The 27,176-nt window shown below is 47.4% G+C and overlaps 1 protein-coding gene across 1 annotated transcript in view; it reads left to right on the top strand.

Moving 5' to 3' along the window:
* The window catches only part of LMF1 (lipase maturation factor 1), a gene marked incomplete at both ends in the record, with an annotated part of 205,120 nt that overhangs the window by 42,169 nt on the left and 135,775 nt on the right, over positions 1–27,176 (top strand). The window contains one exon of the mRNA XM_082006549.1: positions 17,427–17,575. Coding sequence (XP_081862675.1) covers positions 17,427–17,575 — 149 coding nt within the window. The remainder of the gene's footprint in view (positions 1–17,426; positions 17,576–27,176) is intronic.

Here is a 27,176-nt window from a genome sequence, read left to right as displayed (position 1 = left end):
GTCAGATCGAGACGACAGGCAAGAGAGTTATTTTGCCAGGGTGACCTGAATCAGGACTGTGACCAGAAGTTGCATGAGCATCAGGACACCTTTGCTGATAAACCGGTTGTGCAAAGCCCTTGCTCAGCACTCCTGGGGGGGCCAGCGGTGGCCAGGCCATACTCGTCTGGGCTTCTCTTGAGAACAGAACTTGGGTGAGCAGCCTTCATGCTGCTGCATCCTTAGGAATCAATGCTGAATATCTGCGGTCACGAATGGAGCAAAATTCCTGCTCTAAACATCTCCAGAAATTAATTTGCAATTGGTTTTGATTTTGTAGCAGAAGCGATAAGTAATAAACAGTTGTTAAGAGCTCTAGGAGGTAGGGAAAGGGCTAACGATTTTAAAAACGCATTCCTGGAAAAAACAGCCTTGCCAGCTAAACTGTTGGACAATTTAAAATGAAAGATTGCATCCTGTGAGTGTGGTGGGGTTTCTTGTTTGTTTATTTTTGTTATTATTTTGTTTTGCTGTTTGTTTTTTTTTTTTTAATGATCTCCTGGCTAGAGGAGAGGAAAGACGGGATTGGATTTAGGGTTGTCTTTTTATTGCTGTGTTTTGTTACTGATTATGGGATGTAGACATGAGTAAAAATAGAATTGTGAGGCTTAAAATATTAAAACGTTGCTGTGTCAGGAGCTTCGGGATTCCTCAATTGCCGTCTCTGGCCCTATAGATGCAGCAACGGTTGTCCAGACCCTGCAGTTGGTGGGGGTGCAATACCCTGGGTCAGAAATAATTAGTGTACTTAATTCCCTGAGGGAACTTGGGTTTGATGGATGGGGCAGAAAACAAGAAACAAGAGCCCTCCAGTTCTAAACCTGCCGGTGCCGCTGCCGGTGCCTCAGGCTGGAGCCGGGCTGCATCGCTCTGGTGCCTGGTGTGGTGGTACCTGAATTACGGTGCAAAGCCACCTACCCCAAAGTACACGGGAGAGCTGGGAAACTGAGGCAGTGGCACAGCCTGAGACAGAGCGTGGAAGAGCGGCGACTTCCCGCAGAGCGTGCGGCACGTGTTTAGTCTTGCATAGTCATTTCTGCAGAGTGCAATTATGTAGTTACTTTGCCTTGGGTAAATATAGATTTCAGCTAGCACGAGTTTGAAATGGATGTTGTAATTTTGGGAACATATATCTGTTTTAATTTCCCTTCTAGGATTTTCTTGATCGCTCCCTTGATACTTCTCCCATCAAATTATTCTCTTGATGGTTGAGCATGACAGCTCGGGTTTCTCAAGAACATTTGCTCTTGTCCCAGATGAATTTGGGCTTGGAGGCTGCGTTGGAGGGGACAGGTGAGGACAGGTCGGTGGAGCAGCCGCTTCTGTGGCAATGCGTGCAAAGTGCACGCAAAAGGGGAAAATGGAGCGCTTGCTCAGGACCATCTTTAGGCACTGAACTTGCCGGTTTTAGGGCTCGGGCGCACTGCCACCCTTCTCCGCCTGCAGGGCACAGCCTGGACCATGGTGCAGGCTCCGGCACTCGGTGGGGCGAGCGATGCTCAGCCCTCCCATCCCACGACCCGGGCACAGGAGGGACCAAGCATGGGGCTGTCACCCAAACGCCCTGATAACGCTGTAGGGGGAAGGATTTGTCCCAGGACTAGGTGACCAGCGCCACTGTCGGAGCACCCGGGGGCCGAGCCCAGCCGGGACGGGGTGGATTGAGCCCTCTGCGTTGAGTGGTGTCCCTGGGCTGCCGGGTGCTACAGCTAATGATGGGCTGAGATACCGGGGAAAACTCCGCGTTTGGATGAGTTACTAAAACCTGTTGAACAGCAGCTCTTCAACCTTCTCAATTAGACGGTGTCTCCGAGCCCTTTGGCTTGGCTTTCCCAAGCATCTCAGTACAGAAACACTCCTGTTTACCCAGACAGGCAGTTACTACTTTTTATTTCATTGTACTCTGTATTGTTTCGTACCTGAATAATTCTGTTTAGCTGGATTTATTAAAACTGTGTGAAAAAAGGAAACAGTACTGTGTGTACAATGATTCAGGAGGAGTTATGGAGTAACTTTGTGTTACCGTTTAATTTACTGCGGTCATTATAAATCCTATTCGACGTTGACCACGGACTGCTCACCTTTGTACATGACCAACAAATCTGTGTTCAGACGTATGGCCCCACCTTTGCCAAAGGTTTAAAGGATGGGTTTTTCTGTTAGATTTTTTTTTTTCTTCTAAAGTATAAAATAATATATAAGTTGCCATTTTTACCAGGTTTGATGTTGAATTCTGCCTCCTTGGCAGCTGAGTGTGGCTTTTCTGGGAGTTTCTTCCCAGGAAAGTGTTTCTGGGGGAAAAATTTTATATTTATCTTTTGGTAGTACGTAATGATATTGACTACTCAATAGTAGGCAACAACTCTGCAAAATGGCCAGAAAACAAAGAAAAATATACATTATTTGCCAAGAGTTGGGGAAAGTGAAAGTAATTTGTCCCAGCTGGCATTGTCAACCATAAAATGAATGCGTAGAGTTTTCCAAAAAATAGGGTGGCTCATAACTTCCAGGAACTGAGAACCTTGTTTTTCTTCAGGCAATATTAACAGTGATTATTCCCATAGAAGATGTGCAGTTAATGCCAGTTAACCGTGGCTGTGTTGTTAACAACATACTTATGTTCTTAATTTTTATTTAATGAAGTCCTAGGGTATCTGCAGAACTTCTACTGATGGATATTGATATCAGAGCAAAGAGGCAGGTCCCCTAATGAGAAAGTATCTGTGAAAACACATGTAAAGTGGTCTGTTTTCCTCTAGTTTCAATGTTTTCAAGGGGAAAAAAAAAAAAGCTTTCTGAAGAATTCATGTTCATGTACAAAAAACCTGAACGTTTCCGTGTTGCTTCTGTAGCAATAACCTCAGGTTTGGGTTTGGAAGTTTTTTCTCCTCTCTTTCCCTCATCTTCTTCCTCTGTGGCTGCATCTTTGTGTTGGAGCCCATCCTGCCGTGCGTGGTCCCCGTCCCGCTGTCCCTTCTGCAGGGACTGCACCAGCTGGGGCTGGTGAGGGGGAGCAGAGGGCCGCTGGCCGGGGGCCGCCGCAGCCCCGCGCCGGGCACAGCCTCCCCGCGCCGGGCACAGCCTCCCCGCGCCGGGCACAGCCTCCCTGCGCGCTCCCCATGGACTCCCGTTGCCCTCGCTGGGCTTTTGGCAAGACCTTTTGAAGGTGCGTCAAGGTACGACCCATTTTCAGGCACAGGAAATAAAGGACCTAGGAATGGTAATTTGTCGTGCCCTTCAGGTGAATGGGAGTTAAATATTTGGAAAGTATTAAGGTTAAATCCTCTGTGTTGTGAGGTCTAATTTCCGCTGAAGGGAAGCGCGTTCCTATTTATTCTAAACAAGAGAGCAAACCCGGGTCGTTGCTGCGGGCGGGTGGCACCTGCAGGGGTTTAAGCGGCGGGAGCCAGCCGGATGCCCCGGTGCCACGCTCACCAGCACTGACCCCTACCTTGACGAAACTGGGGGGACTCTGGGGTGACACCCGCCTGCCCGTGCTTGGGGCGGTGGCAGGGACCCCGCGCCTGCCAGGGCTCCCGGGAGCATCGCTAACCCTCCCGGGCAGGCCGGGGAGGCACCAGAGCCCTGTGCTGGTGTCCCCCCCCACCCCTTTCCCCATGGCTGTCCCCGATCCCAAAACGTGTGGTTCGGCCGTGCCTCCTCTCTGGACTCACAACCCGGCTGCTGTTACTGAGGCGTCCTTATTTTCCTGAAGTGGATTTCTGAGTTTCTTTTAGAACCATCATAAACAGTTAAAACAACTGAACTGCAGCTGTCAAAATAAATAACCCTGCTTTGTGCTGCTTTATCTTTTTGTTTTCTTACTACTCTGAAACTTGCTTATTCCTAAAAATGAAATCCACAGTATTCTCACAGCTGCTGGTTCAGATTTATAAGGGTGTCTGTCTCCAGCTCTCTTGCCAGAGTCTGAGATTTTCAAGTTTAACAAGTCATATCTATATATGTGGCGAGGAAACACAGTGAATGGCATGTTAATAAGAGCAACACTTAGTGAATGCCGCATTTTCTCAATTTAAACCTGATTTATATTTACCTTTTTTATCAGCTAAAATCTAAATTTGTATTTTAGATGCATATTACAATTGGGTATTTACTCCTGTTATTTTGTAGGTCATAAGCCAGGCATCTGCATACTCGTGTTTGACACGGGTGGAAGCTGCTCTGGATAACTGCTGTGCGTCTGCCGTTCATAGAGGGAGTAAGATACTAGGACAGGCAGAGAAAAGAGCTTAAAGAAATGACCTGAGATCTTAAGACTCTTGCAATTATTTCTCTCTCCTCTCAGTGCATCCTGGTGAAGACTGATGAATAATTTGATCATGGTGGGGAATTTCTGTGGTAGAGGGAAGAGAAAAGGCAAAATTAGGGCAATGTTTAGGGCTGCCTTATGGCCAACAAAAAAAAAAGATAAAATTTTATGGATTTGACATGCTACTTAATAATTGTAACAGGTTCTGGGGGATGGGGTGGAGAGGTCATCTTCTGAAATCTTGACATCAGGCCTCCAGCATTTTAAGTTGTGTAAGCTGGAAGTGGCAGGGTTTGGCTCGAGGTGGCTGAGCGCAGCTCTGTCCCTGGGCTGGCTGCAGGCAGTGCCGCTGCGTCCTCCTTCCCTCTCTGTCTCTGAAATCCATTAGCAGGTTGGCTTTAAAGGTGTCCAAAGGACACTTTGGACTTTTTTTCAAAATAAGTAATGGTGGGAAGAACACCAGCTTCTACGACAGGCGGGTTTTGTTTCTGCTACTTCGGTAAATTGTCCTTTGCATGTGGCAGCAGATTTGCCAGAGTAGGTCGCTCGTGTTGAAGGCTTAATGTTTCCTGCAGACTGAGTGAAATGGTCGCTTACAGGTCCATTTGCTGTTGCTGAAAATCATAAACAATAAAAGAAATCAGAAATACTTCATCATAATTATTTTCAATGTGGTTTTTGTTAGTTTAGTTGTTCAAGCACTGAATTAACGGATTGCTGTTCTAGTCCATCTCTTTCTTTGTATCAACAGGGAGATTTCAAGGCTCGGAAGACTTGGCATGTCGCTCAGGTCTCTGACCATCAGCATTTCTGCCTGTTTGTGTGTTTGCTCATCTCTTTGTACTGTGCAGGGAGAGAAAGACTTCCTAATGCATTTGACTTTTTGGCATTCGTCCCATAGTTGCCAAAAAGCTGCTTCTTCCTCCTACGTATCCATCAGATCTTTTTAAAATCAGATGGGTTTTGAAAACAGCTTTTTGATTTCCTGAGATCTGTCTTTGGGCTTCCTTCTTCCGGCTCTCGCTTTCTTCCTTTGTTCTTGGAGGTTAAAGATGTGGGTGTTGAGGTCCCATTAGTCATTTTGGCCACTTCTGAGCTCATCATGTTGAAAAATGCGTGGATTAAACCATTCCAGAATTGCAGCAGATTTACATCACTGAAGCTTCATTAGACTTGTTTGAGTTACTTCAGTGATGTAGCTGAATGGAGAGTCTTGTTTACTTCTGCTGGGATGGAGGTGGTGTCCTAAAGGACACAGCAGTATCAATTTTCTTATCTAACTGTAATCCTGAAAAATGACCTTCACTCCAGACAGAGCAACTCCCCTTTTAGAATCAGAAAATTCATATTGTAGGTACTGTAGTGGTTATCTCATGCGGTCTTGTATAAATAGTATCTCACTTTTGGGGGGTGGTTTGGCTCTTTTTTTTAAAAGGATTTGAGTGTAAAAGATGGTGCAGGAATGTAACTGAAAGCTACATGTGTGGGTTAAAATAGTTTCTGGAGTTCGCCACTGCCAAAGGAAATGGGCCCTGTGGTCATCTCCCTCCTGATGGCTGTTGGCTCGGGCACTGCTGCTGTTTCCTTGGATGAGCGTGGTTGGCGGGATCCGGGCTGTGCAAACACCACCTCTCCCCAGGCTCTTGCTCTGTACCTGGTTCGCAGGGCTGCTGATGCCTCCTGGGCGTTTGGCGTGCGTGTTCTGATGATTCATTGTGTGTAACTGCGTGTGGATGAGTGTTTGTCATGCTGAGTGGTGGGACCAAGTCTCTGGCCCCTGTCCTGGTAAGAGCAGCCTATTGGAAACCAATGTGCCATGCCCGCTAGCTAACATGCAAAGTTGTGCTCTCCTTCTCTGGGACTCTTTTTTACTACCAGGACCTGCATTTCCTCTCTTGCACCAGGACGGCCTTTCACGCTCAACCTGAAAGTTGGCCATAATCTGCTTATGGTCTTCTCGCATATCACCTTGGAGATTACACCTGTGTTATCGCTCCTGTGATCCTGCTGCTGTTGGGGTGTTGGATGGGTGTATCTGCCTTGACGTTAATGAACTATGCAGCCTTTGTTTCCTGCTCAATGTACAAGCTGTACTTTAAAGGCACTACTTTCAGGAAAAAATTAGGGAGGTGGAGAAAATTTTAAATGAGAGGTCCATTTCAAACTGATGGGGAAGCCCGATGAAGGAGTCGTCCCTTGGTGAGTATTTATCATCTCCTGCAAATGTTGATGCTAAAACATGTGCTTGCATGAGGCTAAAATGTGATTTCTCTAGGGCAATGGGAATCTCACATGATACAGCAGGAAAAATTTATCTAATATGCTTTTTATTTCAAGACTTGCTTTCTGTCTGCTAGCAAAATAGCTTGCCAGGTGCCTTCACGGTATTGGTTTTAATTTGTTCTTGCTTGAAGTGTACAAGTGGGGAATGATAGTTTTGAAATGGTGAAGAAAGCGGAATGGTTGAGCTGTTAGGCTCAACGTTGCCATGCTAACCATGTTAACAGCTGCTAATGGTTTCTTAAGCTGCCAAAGCAGCCTGCAGATAGATTTAACACCCAACAGACACCTGTTTTTAGCAATTTAGCTCTGCAGGCACATGGCACGGTACTGCAGGGGTCCTGTCCGTAAAGAACAGATAAAATGTGTTCAACAGGTTGCTTGAGAAGGTGGAAATTGCTGACCTTCTACTTCATGGTAGGGCTTTCTTGGTGGAGAGTAAGAAGGAAAAATACAGTAAGAAGGAATGTAACCTGGAAGAGATGAACACCAAAAGGAATTTTTGGTATTTCAAACTTGGCTACATCTTCCAAAGTCCTTGGTGCCTTTCCCTCAGTCAAAGGACACTCGTGTCCTTGGTTGCAGTGTACTTCTAAGGTTCAGGGTGCTTTGCTGGTGGGAATAAGATGCCATTTCTCCCAGATGCTTGGAGGCTTCTGTTCCATCTCTGAAAGAGTCCACCTGTAGCAAGGCCAAGTTGCAAGATGACTTTCCCAGGAGTTTTAGCCCCAAGGCGGTGTTAAAGTCCCTGCTGGCTGATCCCAGCACGACCTTAAGTTTCCTGAATGAACATTTGTGCTCATTTGCACTGTATTTTTCCCTGCCTCTTCCCTTGGCGCAGTTTATGTCCTGTGACCATGCGAGCTGCAGCAGCCACCAAAGCTGAGCAGAAGGCCGTCCCTGGAGTAGCTGGGGCAGGGGGGGAGTTTGCGAGCAGCGGAGAGGCCCTGCTGGGAGAGACAAGCTGGGCTAGGGAGGGTGTCTTGTATGCAATGGCGATGGCCTTCAGGTATATCTGTCATGTTGGAGTAGACTGGAACTTCCAACCCAATCAGTGCCATATCAGCTGTTGATCAATGCTGGGAGGAAGACATATATTTCTCTGTGAAAGAGGGCTGCGAGCTGAGGTTCTTCTCTCTAAGGCTTTCAGAGCCACTACTTCAGCCTCCTGAAGCTTTGCATGACCATTCATTGCAATAAAGGGGCTTTGAGAGATTTCAGTTGCTGAATCGCTGTTAGCTTCTTGGAGGAAAGGTGCTGCAAACGCTGGTGCAGGATTTCTGTGTAGATCTTTCTTGTCCTTTGGTTGTGTTTGGGCTTTGCTTATTTTCTTTTAAGCCAAAACCTCCTGACTGTGTGCTCTTGGCTGTGCCATCATGTATTCTTTTCATCTGATCAGCGTGGGTTTCCAGAGAGAAAACTCATCAGAAAACTGTAATTGGCTTTTAGTTGTATCATGAACTTCAAAGCAATCGGCACAGAAAGGATAATTGGAAAGAAAATCCCTTCCAGGTTATAATTATTTGTCCCAGGAACCGGAGTTCCTTAGTGATGATACATATTTTTCCTTCTGTTTTCCTAGTGCCATGGGAACCTGGCAGTAAATGGTCCCCACTGGTATGTGCAATGTATACCTGAACCTCCGCACAGCGGAGCGGAGGAATCACAATATTGAATTCAAACCAGTGACCCATCAAGACTTGCTTCCAGCAGTACCAGAGCCAGCTGCTTCAAAGGAAAATGGAGAGCTCCGCAGTAGGCAGGTTATCGGTTTCGCAGGGAAAGCTTTCCTGCGATGACTCCCGTCAGGCAGGGATTGTTCTCTGCCTTCAGGCTTTTTTTGCTTCAAGCCTTTAAAACTGCTTTCTTTTCTTCAGCTGAGAATTGATTAAGTGGGAACATGCTGCTGTGCCCTAATGCAGTGTGTAGCACCAATACTACATGGGTCATATCGCCTGGTGATAGTGGCATCACCTGGCCTTGGCCTCTCCTTTCGTTCTCCATATGTTCCTGCCTCTGTTCGATGTCCCATTTCACAGTTAGTCCTTTCCATCGCTTCCCACTTCATTTACGAAGTTCTCTGTGTGGTTTGTGGACCGTCGCAGGATGCTCAGGTTTTTTTTCCCCCCTCCCTCTATCTTTGTGGCCGGCCTAAGTCCTGCTGATCTTTGTCTAAATTTATTGATGGACATCATTGACCCTACTCCTAATAGTCTGTTAGGGGGAAACGGAGTGAATTCCCCACTGCGGGAGGTGAATCTGGAGGAGCTGTTAAACCTGCTGTTGGGTTGCACCAACCCAGCATTGACCCCAACTGTGCCTGCAGGAGGACGATGGGGAACCCTGTGAAGCCACTGCCATCTCTTGGCTGTGAACCATTCCTGATGCTCATTCCCCTCTGCTCACCAAGATTTGTGGCACAGGTCTTGTGGCTGTTGGCCATGTGAAGATTTTGAGGGATGGCTTGAGATGTTGAGAAGTCAGTGAGGAACCAGTAGCTGCTGTGGTTACACATCTCCAGAGGCAACACACATCTCACTGACGATGCAGGTTCTCCTTGCCTTGATGGCCATGCTTGAGAGGTGCTGGTGCCAGTGAGTTCATACGAACACAGATGAAATTATTTTTGTTACTTTAAGACAGAGTAATTAAATACAGTATATACGGATCCCTCAAAATGACAGCCGCCCACAGAGCTAAAAACAGGAAATCCATTAACTTCATTATTTAAAAAATAAAATAAAAACCCTCCCAACTGATTCCTCTGTCACTTAAAGTTCTGCATGGAAGGAGGGCTAATTTAACGCTGCATTAACTTACTGTTATCACCCTCCTGTTACCTAAGTAGTTTCTAATGACTACCCTGGAGAGCACTTGGAAGCTTTTAAAAGTTTTTATGCTAAATTTTTTTTTTTCTGTGTGGTTTATACTTTAAGAACAAAAGTTATTGATAACATTTTTCCAAATCTTCCAACAACATCAAGAACTATTCTGTTGGCTGCAGAGATGTGAAGTGTCACCAGTCTCTTACCTCTTTGGCAGACGAGAAATTTGAAGCATTTAATGTAGGTGGTGTTTGGGGAAAAAGGATATGGCAGAGTTCGACTGCGGGAAGCTGGTTCAGATCTTGGGCTCGTTGGTGCTTGGGGCAGCAGCGTGCCCTGGGGGCGCAAGGGGAGCAGCGGGGTTGTCCACTCTTGCCCAGGACAAGGTGCCAAAGGGGACCCTGTCCTTCAGCCCCCTGAGCTTTGGCTTTCATAGCTCTGAAAAGACTCGAGACCCCGTGGGGCAGGCGGCTTGCGAGACGTACCGCTTTGTTCTGGGATCTGTAAGTGAAAGGCACCACCGAACTGAGAAGCAATAAATCATTGTCTTTTCCTCAGAACTGCGGTGGGCTGATTTCTTCCTTTTTTAAGCGTTTCTCCTTCTTTCTCTGTCCTAGATCAGATGTGCTTCTGAGGGCAGCTTCTGTTGCGCTGGGAATTTTGGGTTTTTTTCGGGGGTGACTTCAAAATGAAGCATTCTTGTTGCTGTGCAGTATTTTTAAGTCTTAAAGGCAACACTTTCTGCTGTATATTGGTTTGAAAAGAGAGCTTTGCTGTGCTCCTAAGGGGTGTGCAGTGCCAGTGCCTGGGCTTCACTTTCCCCCTGGTTGGAAGCCCTAAAATATTTCAAAGTTAAGGCTTGCATGCGTGCTCTGCCTGTTGATGGAGGAGATTCAGAACTGCTCTCTGAGATTAACAGGGTTTTCATGTCTACAGGCTGACTATGTGACTGCGGAGAGACCTGGTCGTTCCATTAGGAATCACCAGGAACCCTGTCCATCGGGAGCCCTGGAGAGCTTTTAAAACTTGATACAAACTTGAACGTTTCTTGTCTGTGCTCTTTATGCCTCTACTTTTTACTGGTATTTGGAAAGCTAGAGAGTGAGGGGAGGGAGTCTGTCCCCTTGATAGGTTTGTTGTCCTTCTGGAAAAGGAAAAATGACTGGAAAAAAGGCAAAAAGGGGCAATGTCACGGGGAAGGACAGCTGGTGGCGATGCCTCGCGGAGCTCCTAGTGCTTCTGGGGTGCAGAGCACGACTGATCCCGGTGTGAACTTCTGCACAGCGAGTTAAAGCGATTCACTGAACAGCCTCAGCTTGCCGAGGGTTTCCTTCTGTAGTCTAAGCTGTTTGCATCTAGCTGTTGCTCTCCTGAAGCCTGAAATGGCACAGCAGCGGACGGATCCTGCTTACTTGGGTCTTTAGTGTCACCTTCAGCACCGTGATGCTCTTCCCCTGCTGCGGGGCTGGCCGATGAACCCGCTCCCCTGGCACTTGTCTTCAGCGGGGAGGAAAAACCATGGTTCAACAGGTGGTAGCTGAGACATGTGAAACTCCTGCGTGAAAGCCAAACCCAGTTGAAACTGGTGATAATTTTGCCACGGGTTTTAGTGTGGCCCGTATTTCACGCTGGATATAAAAAAGGCATTTGTAGTTAGCTGGCAGGCGCAGTATTTTAATTTGTTAGAGGACGTGTTAGCAAGACGCTTCAAAATGATGCAGCTCTATTTAGGATAGTTGGGAACTTTGCTTTCCTTTGAGGAAGTTGTTGCTATGAATGACGAAAGTTGTAATCTACAGAGTTATTTTGGTTTTGTTTTTTTTAAAGTAAGGGAAAAAAGCAGAAACATTTATTTTCCTTTTTTTTGGGGGGAGGGGGTGTTTGTGGATTTTTGAGATTTATCTTTCACAGTTAGAGAAGAGGGCTGGGTTTGACCTAACTGTTGTCCTTTAAGGCGATGTCTACTTATTAAAAAAAGTATTGCTATATGGGTACAGTTCTGTGCATTTTCTAATTTGATCTGCGTTTCTGCAAGCGGGAGGTGAGTACGGGCGGCAGGGTGAAGGAGGAGACCCTGGCGAGGAGGGTGACAGGGATGAGCGGTGGGTGCAGCAGTGAAGAGCGGTGCCCGTGGGAGCACGCCGGCCGGTAAACACCGAAGCGCTCAGCATGTTGCTCCGGTTGAGCCGCACGTGGTAGTCGCAATGAGTATTTGCAGACTAAAGTCCTTGGTCAGAATATCCTGTAGTCCTTAACGTAACCCTATTTTCAACAGGTGTTTTAACGCTATAAGCTGGAATTGTATCATCCCAAATTTCAGGGAGGTAGGGAGGAGAGGCTCAGGAGCAGTGACTCTAATTCCAGTGTCAGTCGGTCCGTATTGGGTGTCTCCCTTGCTTCGGCTGCTGGGATGCCTGACACCCAATATTCCGAGGGAGACAGCTGCTCGCCCCGCTGCCCAGCCCCTCTGCGCGCTGGCCGCGGAGCGAGCTGTAAAATGCGTGTGCGTTGTAGAAGCGTTTGTCTGTGCCATGCAAACGTGCTCTCTATAAGTTTTGTGTGTAGATATGTATATACAGAGAGGCGGTTTGCTGTTTCACCTTATCCCATGTTTTATGAAGGGGAATTAATACCAATAAATTATCTATCTGAGCTGTGTCTACCATAGCTATGTATGGGTTTTGATTTTGACCAGATGATTTTTTTTTCCCTCATAAAAGTAGATTAATTGCAAATAAGTAACTTCATTATCTTTGGACCTGACCTTTTTGTGTTTAGTTCTGAAGGCTTTCTGCTCTTCGCTGCCTCACTGCTTTCTCCCCGACTGTCCATGTAAACATAAAACTGGTCTGGGATGCTGGAAGGCTGAAGGTGCCACGGGCAGGGCTGGGTGGGAAGGGGTTGCGCTGGCTTTCCTCTATAGCTGTGGACAGGCTGTGATAACTTGGCTGTTTTTTTTCATCGGGTATTTGATGGTAAATAATAAAGACAAAAATTGGAAACCTTAATGATGCAATGCTATATAATCTATATTCCACTAGACATAATACTCTCTAGAGAGAGCCATAATGGGGCTGCTTTGGACTTTTCTGGAGACTATTCATACCAAATTGACTTTTTTTTTTAAACATGTTAAGCACCAGTAATGTTGTCTACAGCACATTTGATGTTCCTGCCAACGCATACGGTCTCTGCCATAGGACTCGGTGAGACCGCGCGGTGCCGGCTTTCACAGTTCCTCTTTCAAGCAGCAAATGGTTTTTGACTCTAGAGATCACTTGATGTGGAGCTAAATTCCCTAGCTGAAAATTTAAACTCTTGGAGGGTTTATATGATTTTAAAGAAAAGCATTTGAAAACCTGAAAAGGAATGTGGGAAAGCTTTTTTCGGTTTTGTTTTTGCTTCCTCCCCTTCCCTCTCTTTCCTGCCCCCCCAGCACATCCTCCCCGCTTCTCCTCCTCCCCTGCCCCAGCAGAGACCTCTAGAAAATGCCAAACTGTGGATTTTGCCGCATCAAGTTTGGAGCACGTAACAAACATTCGAAACGCGTGTGGGGCAAGTGCAGCCGCCATTGGCAGTTTATTTTATTTCAATTTTTTTTTTTCCCCAAAAAAATCACCCCCGTGGCTCCCTCTCCGGCTGCGCGGGAGATAACAATGGGGCGCTTTGTGCCGCTCTGCAGCTGCTGAAATTTGACTAGATCCAACTGAAGAAAACAGGAGCAGGTGGGTCAACAACGTGACCCTTTCGTTCCCAGCAGTATCAGTGTGCGCCGGGGCCGGAGGGACCAGGGCGGAGGTGAGCCCTGAGATTTAGCCCAGGCAATAAGGATGTGTTGGTTGGCGCTTTGAGGATGGGAGCTGCCTTTCTGAGATAACCCCCATGCCTCTAAATATCGTAGGGTTTGCCGCCATTTATAAAATGGGTTTCACTCAAAAAATGCTAGGATTGTCTCTGTACGTGACAAACTGGAGTCACCACAGGCAAGAGGTCTTTGCTCCATTATGGTGCTTTCGTTCCCTTATTGCCGCTAGTTCCTCGGTTTGTGCAATGCCCTGCGGCTGCCAGGCAGATGCTCCTAAAGCTCCCGACGCCAGTGCCTGCCCTCCCCTCCCACAGCCCCAAAGTGGGGGATCATTAGGTCCCCCCCAGGTCATGGAGATGACTGACTTCATGTCCCTGTTCTTGCTGTGATAGAACTGTCCTAAAAAACATCGAGGGTGGGAATTCCTGCAGCTTGGAGGGGGGTTTGGGACGTGGTTCCCAGTACGATTGGTGGAGATGGAGGTTGTGTTTGACTCCTTTGCCTGGCACTGATGCATGAGCAAATACATCTCATCAACACTGCCCACTTGCTAGCAAGGAGAGGAGGATAAGTATAGGGAGAAAAATATCATTATTACTTGGCTGCACGCGTCAGCTAAGTACCAGTTGTTCCTAAGGTCTTCCCTGCCAAGGTGTGTTGACTTGGTTGATTCCTTGTAGGTGTCATGGCGTCTTTGAGCTTTGTGTTTTCGGAAATGGTGTTAAAAGGTGGCAATGCTCGAACTTCAGCAGTGTTCAGCAGACACATGGTTACAGCCTCAAATCTGTCTAAGATTGCAAGGGATTTTGAGTGAGGCTTTTAAGGAGTAGACAGGAACAACTGGTTGTAAGTCAGCAGTTAGAAACGCAAGGTTTCTGTTGATGGATCTTGTAATCTTGCTTTCTAATATCAACTTACAGTAAAGTGAATGTGATATGGAGCAGAGCTCGCCCCCCTTTTACACTGTACTGTGGATGTAGTTGTGATGTTCAACAATGTGTTCACATCCTTGAAAGTCTTCATGATCTAGCTGTAATTTTTAGTAGAGAACGTGACACAGGTAGCGTCTCAGATAATCCGACCATCACAAGCACATTGCTTATGGGGCAGGATCAACCATCAAGGCTTAACTGTTTGCACGTGATGAAGCCTGTAAGAGGACTAACAGCAGGATGAGTCCATGCTAAATGGGGAAGGGGAAAGCAGTGACAGGTTTGGCAGTGGGTCGGGAGCAGGAGGGCTGCTGCACGGAAGGGTCCAGGGCGAGGAGCTGCTTGGGCTGGAAGGAAGATGGATGGAGGCTGGAGAAGGAGCTTCTGCTGCCAAGGGCAGGGTAATGTGACTGTTTGGGTGATGTGTGCTAGTAGGGAAAATTGATCTGCATGACCGCATTGCCAGCTGTGGAGACTCAGTCCATCAGGAAGAGGGTTGTTAATAAATCAGAGGCTCTCCCTGCATATCTGCATCTTAAACTTGGTTTTTTAGCAGGAGCTTGCCGTGATCTGATATGAAGGTCAGTAGCAGAGCAAAGTACAGCACAGCGCTTCATCTGCGCTACCAGATCTGCCTGTTGCCATCGAGGGGTGCAGAGCTGGACAGCATTTAGCCACAAGCCGAGGAGGTTTAGACGGAGACTTCTGAAACGGTGCTGTGACCGTAGTCTGTCCTTGGCTGCACTTGCAGTTAAACCCTGTTTGGTGCCGGCTTAGCTGCACCCGCTGCCAGCCCCCGTTGTCAGCAGCGGGTAATTTAAGAGGTTTCTCCCAACAGCTGGCAGCACCGTTTGCTCCGGTCCTCCCCTCCCACCGCGGCGCTGAGCTGTCCCCCTCACTGGCACGGTTCGCTCCGGCTTGTGCTGTTGGACTCGCAGCCGGGTGGTGGTGGTGCCAGGAGTCAAACTCGTCGCTTTGGAGCAAGAAGCACAGGTGCAGGCTGAACTCATGATCCTTAGAGGCCAGCACATACCGGGAAGGCTTCGGCTTCGCTTCGGACACACGCGCGCTCACGCACGCGTCCCCGTGGACGCGTGCTCATACAACCCATGGAACGCACAAGAAGTGTGCCACGCAGGATCGCGCGATCCTTTCGTGCCCCTTCCCTGCACGCACGCAAACACCTACCGAGGAGTTTGGTTTAAAAATGAAATGTAAAAAAATGCCACTGTGTCCTGCTTGGTGAGACACAATACTGCTCTGCAAAGGGAGGTGTGTACGTAGGATCTAAAGGCTATTTGGAGATGTAGAGGCGTACGCCTTCCTGCTCAGCCATCCAGCGTGCATCCTATACGTCTGCAGGGGAACGCAGTGATTAACATATGAAAACGCTGATAACAGTGGGATTCTTGTGCAGGCAGAGACGAAGGAGATATACTACCATTTTGGTGCCAGTTAGACCCATAACTGCTGTTTGTGGCTGAGTTTAGTAACAATTAACCTTTCACATTTTGTATTAGCTGTTGCTTTCGTGGTGCAGCTGCTTTTATAACAATATACTTCGCTTCTCCTCTCAGAAGCGCTAATTTTGGCAGTTGGGGTATCTGTTCTAGAAACTACAGGATGTATGGAGGGAGAATGGGGATGTATATTATTATACAATTATATTATACATCAAATAGAGACTTCTGAAATGGTGCTGTGACTGTAGTTTGTCCTAGGCTGCAATTGCAGTTAAACCCTATATGTTTGTTGTATAATAATTTTTCTACAACAAAACAAACCAAAAAAGAACACATTACATTTTGATTTAAAGGACCTTGTGCATATTAAGAAAAAGAGGAGATTGCATGACTGCTACTTCAAATATTTTAAAGCAAATTCAACGTAGTCTTGCTTGTGTCAAATCAGGGGTCTGAAAAATCTCGCCCTGGGGTGCATTCAGGTGTCTCAGACTGGATCTGGGAGAAATTAATGCCTTTGATAGGTGTTGCCCTGGGCTGGGTGAAGGGAGGTGTTATGGACCAAACTTTGTCGCTGCCATTTGAAAACTGGTAAAGTGCCCGGGGGACTTTTGGGAAGGAACACGGCTACAAGTGACCCACAGGCACCATCTGGTTTAATTTATGTAGACATGTAGATGGAAATACCAGCATCTCAAATGGCTCCAATGAGGTTGCTGAGTTTTCAGGAATTGTCCCCACTAGTGTGCCATTTAGCGTCTTTTTTTTTTTTTTCTTTAATGACTTCGGTGTACAACGGTATCACACAGAAATACGTGAAAATAAGGGCGTGTAATTGGAGGCAGGACAAAGTTGGAGTAATTTGGTTTTGTCATCAGTATGTTGTTACTTAAAAACATAGTGGAGGTTGGACTTCACCTGTCAAAACAGAACTTCCGTGTTCTGGCTCTTCCTGAATAATCATTTCAATATTTATACTCTATGCTGTACTGGAAGAAGAAAATGCAAAACGCAGATTTGCATTAAGTAAGCTGTGGTCTGCCTTCTCCAAAGTGTCCAGCATGGCAGGTAACAGGTTCACGGTGTGGTTACAAGGCTGTGCTTTGATCTCAGCTCTACTGGTTTTCAAACTAGAGTAATTTTGCTAAAGCCAGCAATGTGTAAAACTGACTTGATGGATGATTTGGACTTTTTTCATTATTATTTTTCTTTACAATTAAAAATTCAAAGCTTCTTGTTGTACGTTAAAGTCGATGGTGAATAAGACTTAATGTGATTTTAATAATTGCCTTTGGAAGATAAAGACTACCGCATTTTGGCACAAATCCAGTAAAGTCAGTGGGACCGTTGGCAATGGCTCGGTCAGTCCATGGCCTGCAGTGATCAGTAGCAGCACTGATCAGTTGTGTGTCTGGGTCACCTTGCCAGTTCCCAGGGCACTTAAATTGCTTTTCCTTTGCTTCGTAAAAGTTCTTATTTTTTCTCTTGCTTCACACTGCATAAAATAACGATATAAACAATGAAAGTGTCCGTGGGTGCTCTTGGAGAAGAACAATGCAACAACACAACCCAATGCACCAAACGTAGATGCACATCATTCACGCTGTAGCTTAAAGCACGTGAATTCCCAGTGTGTGTGGTCTGTGTATTAGGACAGAGTTGGTACCTAAGTTCCCCCAAGTTAAATTTAAAAAGTGTTATGGTTTGTTTTGGTTATTCTCTTCTTGAGTGTTTAAAATTTGTGAAAGGATAACTCAGAGGGCTTGTACAATAACTATTTTCTTTTTCATTTTTCACATGTTGGCACTCCAGGATGGGAATCGCAGCTTCTGGAAACAGGGTTCCTGGGGATATTCCTCTGCCCGCTCTGGACCCTCTCCCGCCTGCCCCGGCACACTCCTCCTTCCAGCATCGTCATCTGGGGCTTTCGGTGGCTGATTTTCAGGATCATGCTTGGAGCGGTAAGCAGGACTTCCTTTTTTTTTGTCTCTTTGAGGTGACAGCAAAAGGAGGCTCTCGTCCTAGCAGAAAACCTGCCCCTCGTCCCACATAGTGGAGTCCTCTGGTGTAGGAATTTTTCTGGTTACGAGGAAGGAGCATGTAGCAGGAAATTCTTCATGCTCTGGTTCGCAGAATCTTTCAACTTATTATTAGTGTTTGTTTTAAGGAGGACAAACATAGGAGTAAGAATATCTGTGTTGATATGTTGGTGCTGGTTTTGTGATTGGCTCTTGAAAAGGAATAAAAATGAAGTTTGCAACTTGGGCATTGTGGCTTTTTGATAAGATGGTTGGGAATCCAGTAGGTAATTCCCAGGAACCAGAAGCTTTACCCTGAGTTATTTTTCTTTTGTGTGTGCTTTACGAAATGTCATCCTCTGCTCCATGTTTTCAAAGAGAACAATTGCTGCATTACTGTCCCAGTGCCAGTGGAAATTCCCAAGTAGCTTGTAAACGAATCCATCAGGAACTGACACATCTTTATTAAAATAAAGGTGTGGCAGGGGCGTTACCCGGTCATCTGGATCCGCATTTTGGACATTTCAAAATATCCCAAAACTTCAAGTTAAGGGTCATCACTGTAGAAGGAGATTGCAAGCAGGTGGGATGTTCCTGTTTCCATCCGCTCTAAAATCCTTCCCTCAAACCAGCTCTTAAAGTGCTTGAATCTGTAGCTGAGCTCAATAAGCCTTTAATTATCCGCCTGCTTTTAAAAAATAAAATAAACGTAAGACAAACTTTTCTTGTGTTAACCTTAGTCTTATGTGTTTTTGAGACAACTTTGTTAGTGGAGAATGTGTTATTGCAGTACATATTCTTGGAAAACGTGCACTGGATGCTTGTTGCATCAAAGGGCCGCTTCCCAGCCCACGACAGTTCAGCAAATTCAGCTTGAAAGAGCAGAAAATTTTGCTTTTTCATATGTGTCGTGCAAGTGATATTTCAAAACCCACTCTTTGATGTTGCATTCATTTCTCTGCCATAGCTATTGTGTAGCTTTGCCAAATTTTGCTCAGCTTCCTAAAGCTGCCATTCTTGCTGGTAGTGAATTAAATACATCTAGTCCTGCAGCAGGGCAATACAGATGGATAAAATGACTCCTGAAGGTCCACTCCAGCACAGCTTTCTATAACCCTATAACATGTCTGCATGTGTAGATAACCCCATAGATTTTAATGCAACTGCCAGTTGAAAATGTTCAGGAAAGGTTTATGGGACAAAGTCACCTTTGTAACACTTTTAAAACGCCATAAGGCTGTCGGTTGGAGTTCAGGTGAATGTACTGTTCTAGCACCCCACTGCTCCGCCATACCTTGGGATGGAGGCTACTGGATGCATCTGTCATTGCAACTTTACTTTAAATGATAGAAATCCAGTCTTTTAGGAAGCCGGACTCTTGTAGAAAGAGGGTCGTCTTTGACACTCCCCAGGATGAGAGCAGGAGATGGAGCTAATGGGAAGGTCTCTGTGCTAGGCTAAACGCACAGCGTCAGGATGCTCACGGCAAACAAGCTGTTGTGGTTGGGTAGGTAAATGCAAAGATGATCTCAGTCTCTTGTGAGCTGGTTTGTGGAGTCTTTTCTTGGGGCAGCTGGGAAAGTGCTATCAGAAAAAAGTCTGGAATGGTTTTTAGCAGGACTGCTGATGGGAAAGGAAACAAAATGGGGATGTCTGCAGAGCTTGGTGCTGTCTATGGGAAAATGGTGTTGGAAGCGGGTGACAGCCAACTGAAGCGCCGTATATGGTTTTGGGAGTGAATGATGGAAGATAATCCTTAAAAACGGCCTGCCTTAAGACAAAAGACAGTTTGTAAATCCGTGTGTGGGCTCTGCTGCAGCGGAGTAGCAGTCGGGGGGCTTCAGGGCTGTCTCTGCAGCAGGCTCTTGCTGCAGAGAGGCACTGGCTTCATAGCCTCAGGGCTGGGTCTGTGGCGGTGCTTGTTGCTCAGTGTCACTTCTGCACGAGATGGCCTGTTGACTTGCCGCTGGCTCTGCACAGAGCTCCCTGGAGGCAAAAATTTGCAGTCCACATGAGCATCGCAGATGATGAGATGTGGGTCTCCATGCAGTTGATCCAACAGGTATGAAGAGTACATTGTTGGTCTAGTGAGAACGGTTCTGTTGAAAACTTTTTTGGATGAGAAATTAAGAGTGGTTTTAGTACAAGGTTTTTGTGAGAAAGCATCTGTTGTTCGCGATGCTTTCCCGTTGCTCGTTTGGACATCACGTTGACTTGGTTAAAATTGAGATCTTTCAAAGTTGGCTGGAGAAGGTCCCAGTCACGTCTGCCCTCGAGCTGGCTGGAGCCATGTGTCCCCAAGCCATGGGATAGGTGTGGGGAGGTCACAGTCCCAAAGGCAGCTGCTCTCGCCACCTGAGGAAGTTTAACTTGTACAAGTTTAAAGCAGCGTTTAAAAGTTAACACACCAACCACTCTTGAAGCATGGTTTTTACAGTAGTTGTCAAGTATTTTAAGCAACTGTTTAGGGAACACAGTTGAAGGCTGCTAGCCTGACAGAAATATCCATCCATGTTTTATTACAAATTAAATTTCCTGTCTTCTCCTTTAAGCACAGAGTGATAAACACTTCAGTAGCTGGCCTGTGTGGTTTCTTCATTATAGTTTTGAGGGCAGCAAAGGTCTAAGTTGTTAAAGATTTGTGAGTGCAGTAACATAGGGCTGTCTGGCCTTTAACGACAGTCGCGGTGGGTGACCTGAGGGCCCCCAGTCTCTGCAGGACCCCTGTGCAGTGATTCAAGAGGAGCTGAGAGTGTTCCCTGTCTTGCCAGATTAGATCCCATGAGGTGACTTGTTAATCCTCTGAACTGTGAAGTCCAAGGAACAAATTACCCTAAGTGCAAGTTAGACTTTGCTTTGACTGCAGGGCTTTGAGGGGTGCTTGGTTGTGGGTGGGGTTTTGGGGTTTTTTTGTTTGGGTTTTTTTAGGAACTTCATTGTGAATGTATTATTTGGGCCATTTATAACCAATGACTTTTGGTGAAAATGTCATCCTGACGGATGGAGGCTGACTCCTGTGGTCTTGATGCTTCTCAGCTTCTGAAATATTTCTTCTCAGTGTGATGCTGATTATAGAAAGGATCAACAGTCCATGACACCAAACGTAAGCAAAGACAGCTAATTTTCTTGACAAGTTCTATGATGACCAAGTTTGTATTTCCTTTCCTTTTAAAATGGGAGTCTGACTCTGAGCTTTGCTCTGTTCCTGCTGATTTGTGATATATATTCTGAATTATGGGACAGGTTGTATGTAAAGGAAAAACCATGCTCACCAAACGTCTTTGTTACTGTTAGATAACTGTGCTGCTTCTCAGTTTCATCTGGAGGGTAATAACTCTCCTGTTATTTTAGGGAGAGCCCTTTGCAGAAGAGATGCCACCCCTTGAGTCCCTTGTCTGTCTGGGTTACTGATATATAAGTAACAGGCATGGCAGAGGAAAACATGGAAAGGTCATTAAATGGGGATCTATACAAGCAAGTGGAAATCGGTGATTGATGGTATCTTCAATGTTTTGGGGCCCAAACACGTGTATGTTTCCTTCTCGCCGGAGTAATGACGCTTGCAGGCACCGGGAAGCGAATTTAATGCATGAAACCGAAGTATCCTCCCGAGCGCAGGTGCACCCGCTCACAGGCCATCTTCAATTTCTTCCCTAGGCTGGGCAGGAGCTGGAGCCTGTGCACAAATGTGGGCTGAAGGAAGTTTTTCCCAGGGGTGGGATTGTCAGTCGTTATATCTTAGGCAGAAAGAATGTTTGACTTTCCCGCCTGGTTCTCCAGGGACTTCTTTTAGCTGGTTGGGCTTTCCTTGTAAAATGCTATCCTCCAAGCAAACGGCGTTCCCGCGGGTCAGCGGGGTTTTTCTCGCCTTGTGGTGGACGTTCGGTGGTGCCGCGCATGGGTTTGAAACGCACCATAGATGGGCAAGCTTGTCTCTCTCTTGCAATGTGATTGCTCCCAGGGAGGACTTCAGGTTCCTATCCCATACCTCTCCTGTTTTCTGCCGTCGGTTCCTGTATCATGAACAGCACATGGGGATGGATTTCACTTGCCACACCCTTCCCCCCCGCCCCATTCAGTGTGCTGTATTTGGGAACCTTTTCCATGCGGAGCTCTGGCGACCACAGACTTTGCGCTGAAGCACCAAGAATTCCTACCAAAATGAATGCTGCTGTGCCGATGCCCATTGCAGCCCCTCTTGTATCAACCTGTGAAGGAACAGAAGATCAAGCCCAGTAGCTGCTGGACACAAAATAAACCTGACTGTGAAGAAGGGAAGCTGGACCTAGAGGACGTTCTTTCCTAACCTGAATTGGCATGATTGTCGCCATCCATCTCCCCAGAGCGCATTAACCATCCTCCAAAAGCTTCCGTGTCCTATCGCTCCACGTGCTTGTTTACAACCTCCTGGTTAAGGAGCATTGGAGCAGCAAAACGTCTTTGAACTTTCTACCACGTAAAGTGTAGAAACCCGCAGAGCTGGTGGACGACGTCTGAGCAGCTCACGAAGCTCACAAATGCACCGTGCCCGCTCCCTTGCTTTGCTGCTGCCTTTTCTTTTGTGTCTCCCTGTTAATCTCTCTCCTGCTTAGGAGGTGACTGTTGCTCCTGACGCTCAGCAGCATCCCCAGCACAGTCCTGTTCCTCCTCTCTTAGTCTTAACCAGGTGCTTGATGCTGCAGCGTGTGAGCGCTGTCGTCCAGCTTCGGACTGGTGTACGGGACCCTTGCTGTCTCCTGGCTAATCCTCCCCGCCCCAAAATCATGTCCAGGTCTTGCTTTATTGTGCCAGCCTTCCCTGGGGGCTGGCTGGGCTTTCTTAGGGGAGATACAGCATATGGCAAGTAAAATAATCCCGGCTGCGTACTTGCGGGAGGCAAGGAGTGTGGGCAGGCTCTGCGTCTGGGGTTTGATTGGCAGCAAGTGCTGGGCTGATCTCAAATATTGCTGACTTTTTAAAAGGCATAATTATGTGATTCCATCTATATGTTTGATGTTCCTAATAATCCATTAGTGCAGGATATAAAGACGAATGCTTCTTAGGACCACGTAGAGGCAACAGAATAGCGGCCCCGTTGTGTGAGCGCGCAGCTTGTTAGGAAATAAATGATGCAAACAGTCGTTTATGGGGCTGATTTGCCTCAGAAGTTATTGGTGACTTGATGTCTCTGTCGGTTTGCTTGCGACTCTCTGTCACTCTGATTTCTTGAAGCTTGGGAGATGCAAAGCATCATTTTGTGTTTCCGTGAGAATCCAGAGGTGGGTAAGCAAAGGTGCGTCAGACGTTGACCGAGGATGCTAACCACGCCAGGAGCGGCCCGCGCTGTCGGTGAGGTGCTTTGCTCGGCGGTGTTGCCTGGTGGTAATTAGGTGTTTTGACATCTGCAACTACCTAGGGAGACATTGAAGGCACGATGCTGCGCTCTCAAAGCCTCAGCCCTCTCTCAAGTATATATATTTTTCAGCAGCCCGAGATTGCTTTCCAGCTGCTCCGTTCCCTGTAGAGCTGGTGTTGGACTCGGTGCGTTTGGTGGGTTTGAGGATGGTGGGGCTGTCTGAGTGCTGCTGGGTCAGCCTCTTCTCCCAGCCCCTCACCGCCGGCTGGAAGTCTTGGGGGGATCTCGGCTCCTGAGATTTTTACAATCACCTGATCCCCAGTAATGGGACTTGCCGAAGGAGTAGCTGTGCTTGCCTGGTTCAGTGGAGCAGCATCCCCCCTGCATCTTGCGGCTTTTCAAAGCCGAGTCTCCCTGGTGCCGCTGTGGCCATGCTGTTGGGGAGAGCCTCTGGTTGAATTACCAGGGCTGTGATCACACGCAGCTCTGATACCCCGTTGGGCAAATGTTAGTCCTGTTCTTTTTGCAGAAGACCTGAAAGTAGATGTCAACTTTGTCGAGTTCATATATTCTGTGTAATTACCTGCTGCAGGGGAAACCATGTGCTGGGGGAATCCAAAAACCTGCCCCGCTTGTGTTGGGGCAGGCTGGGGAGTAGCTGTGAGCTGATGAATTGCTAACGCCGAGTTGCTGAAACTTGGTAGTGGCTCGTTCGGTCCTGAAAGTCGCTAGTGATTGCATACGTAAATCATAAAATACAGTTTCTGTTTCTTCATTAGTTGAGTGTCTAAGAAACGTGGCGTGCATACTTGCTCAGACATGCGAGTGTGATTTTCGTCAACACCTGTGTGCGTAACTATAGTAACACCGATCAAACTTAGTAACTGAAAAAAACCGTGAAAAGGGATAGAAGTACGGGAGCGTGATTTCACTAGATTTTGGGAAGAGCCCTAGACGAGGTTCATCCTTGAGCCCCCTGCAGCCAGCCTCGGTGGGCAAGGGCTGGCAGCACTGGGTGTCAGGGGCGTCCCCTGATTTCTCTGCCGTGGGCTTTTCCAGCATCGCATGAGCTCTCATGTCGGGCGTGCGGTGCGATGCCACGCTGTGCTGCCGAGGAGCCCCGGCTGCATCTTGGCGTGCATCGAGCTGAATCGTGACTTGCAAAGGTCGATGCTTTTGACGGTAGACATGACTTTGATGATTTCCTCACCGATTATTCCCCAGGATTGCCCTCTGCTTGTTACACACAGCTTCTCCAGTCTCACACTAGAGGGGTTTTTTGACAAGAAGTAGTTAAATGTGAGGTTATTCCCTCTGACCAGCACATCAGAAAGGTTGACGAAGCCGATACAAACAGGGTGTGTAGTGAGTTCAGGTCCAACTCCTGGCATTGCCTCTCCCAACAGGAGCTGGTGAAGTGTGGTGGTACCGGTGGGACAGGTCCAGGACTTATCAGGCAAAAAAGCAAAGCAAGCAGTGAGTCCCCTGTAAAAACTGCCCCACTGCTGGGGACAGAAACTATGACTTAGGGACTGGGATGGGGAAACAGGTCCCGAACTGAGCCAGGGGAGAGACTGGGACGAGCACAAGCAAAGCGGGAGCAAGAACGTGGGAGCCCCATGCGCAGCAAAGGATGCTGTGCCGGTTCGAGCGAGGTGACGGGGCCCTTTTCCCGCTTGGGCAGGTTTTTTGCGCTTGGTGCTGCCAAAATCTTGTGTGGCCAGGTTCAGGCCTGCCCAGCTCCTTGCTAAGATCCGTCCTCACCCTATTACATCTTTGCCTTAACTGGGGGAGTGTGAAATAGCGGGCGGCTTTGAGCGGAGGAGACGTGAGTGGTTTTTATGGGGGTACGTGACAGTGTTCGCACGTGTGCTGTCTCTCCTGCTCCGTGTTTCTTGAGGTTTGGAGATATTTGAAGTATGCATGAAGGTTTGTAGCGGGTGCGTACCCGCTGTGCACGGCCTGGATTGCTGCTGCAGATGAAGCCGGGGGAGCAAGTCGCGCCTGGGAGCCCTGCCTGGGAGCGTGAGCCGCTGCTGGTTTACTGCAGCTCTGTGCGGCGCAGGTGGCACTTGGAGGGCTGGTGCGGAAGGCAGCATGGAAATGTCATTATCCGTTCACGACTGGTGTTTCTCCTGTAAAACGCGAGTCATGCAAAATGCCTTTAGGTCAGGTTGGACTCGAGGCCAAGGAGAAGCAAGAGCCGAGACCTGAGCTTTCTTGTTCCAGAGCGAGTGTTTGCTGCTCGCGCGTGGCACACGGCCGCGATGCTGTCGGGTCTCAGTGGTCCCTCCGGAAGCGCCCAACAGCGACGGTGTGCTTCGAGTTATGTGGCTTTTCATCGTCTCCAAAAGCCATCTGCTGTGTCTTTTCCATCCCTGCCTTTCTCTTTGCGGAGCCTGGCACTTCCCCGCGTTATATGCAGCCGAGGGCTGGTGGTTGCTGTGCTGGTGACATGGATCCCATTCCGACGCGCGCTCTGAGCAAGGGAGGTGTCAGTGGGAATACCTGTCAGAAACAGTGGTCAAGGAGGTTAAACGCCTCGAGATTCCCACTCTCTCGTTCCCACAAGCCTGCTGCGTCCCCGTTTCATGGCAGCATAGACACACGTATACAGGTGAGGGTGTACACATGCAACACGGCTTGTTTGGACGGTGAACAGAGAGGTGGTCATTCTCAAGGGTTTGCAATAAGCACTTTCATTTGCGTCAGGATGGCTTGGCAGTGCCCCGTGAGCAGGGATGTGCACGTTAGTCACAGGACTAGGTAGGTAACGTTTGCCAGCTTGGTGATGTGATGCTCTGTACAGATATTTATCGCTACTGGAGATGCAGCAGGGAGGGGAGGATTCAAGCGCCGGGGGTGTAACGGCATGTTGGGAAACTGGAAATAAATAGGGAATTAAGGCGGAGCTCTGTCTTGCAAAGGATCACAGACATATGGAATAAGTTACCAGGGAAGGTGGCTGGAGCAGAGAGTATAAGTGAGTCTGAGACATCTTGATTAGTTTCTGGAGGAAAGGATTGAAGAGTGCAGTGAAAAAGCAGGGAAACAGGATTTAAAGCACATTACCACTTTAATTTAAAAGTGCCCAGAGCAAGGAAATTCAGATTTAAAGCTGCCAATCTACCACTGGCCGCTGCAGGTGTTGGGGCTGGGAGGGCTCGGCCGGGGTCTGTGTGCAGACGGGTCCGTGCCCTGCAGGCTCCGCTCCCCAGCCGGGGCCATCAGCTTGGGCAGCTGAAGCCAAAGCCGCATGCTTGCCTCAAGAGTTAGATCCTTTAATATGTGTTTTATGTAATGATGTAATAATAATATTTATTATATGTATGTGTTTTTATCTGGTAAGAACATCATAACCTGCTGCGTGTGCGGTGTCCTTGACGTCTTCCTTGGGCAATACCCTTAAAACCGTTGCAGGGGCTGCTCGCCGGGCTGGCGGCACCCCAGGGGCTGGGGTCACCCAGGGAAGGGGGTTTCTCCCCCTTATCCTCATGCATTTGAGAGCCCTCCTCAGGGAGTCACGGCCCCGCTCCTCCCTGCGCGGGGTATGTCGTGCGGAAGGTCCTGAGGGGCGCAGGGGGAATTTAGGGGAACTCAGGTGCCTCTTTTCAAGTTGTGATTTTTGACTTGGTGGCTCCTCCTCTCAGTTTATTTTTTGTAAACAAAATTTCTCTTTATTTCCCCCCTCGCCCTTTTCTGGATTTCCCTTTCTGAATGTAACTACAGCCTGAACCCCCTGGGTCTGAGCTCTGCCTCCCTGAGCTGTTCAAGTACATCCTCAGAAGAAGCCACTGCAGAACAGAGGAGTCCCGGAGCATTTTTTGGCAGGCAGAGACTTAGAAAATAATTTAAATCCTCTGGCGTTTCAAGTCTACACAAAAGATATGTTTCCCCTTTTGCGGGAGCCGGGGGGAATCATTTAAAGTGCTAGTCTTGGGAAAGAAATAGTGCAAAAAGATTTATAATAATTAGCAATAAATTCTTCCGCTAAATTCTCATCATTGTTTCCTAGTAAATGTTGCCCATCTTTCACACAGAGATGTGTTTTCACAGAGAAAGGATCAATTGTTTCCAGATTATTTGTACATCATTAGGTATTTAATCTCTTTGTAAATTATTTTTTTCTTACAATTAGAAAAAATGGTTCTCTTAATCAACTGCAGCGAATTATTTTAGAAACTAGTGGTTCATGTTAAACTCCTCATT

Source organism: Phaethon aethereus (assembly GCF_964289735.1).
Source record: "Phaethon aethereus genome assembly, chromosome: 15".
NCBI classification, from domain to species: domain Eukaryota; kingdom Metazoa; phylum Chordata; class Aves; order Phaethontiformes; family Phaethontidae; genus Phaethon; species Phaethon aethereus.
Note: the sequence above shows the minus strand (reverse complement) of the source record. Positions and strands in the feature narration are given on the sequence as shown.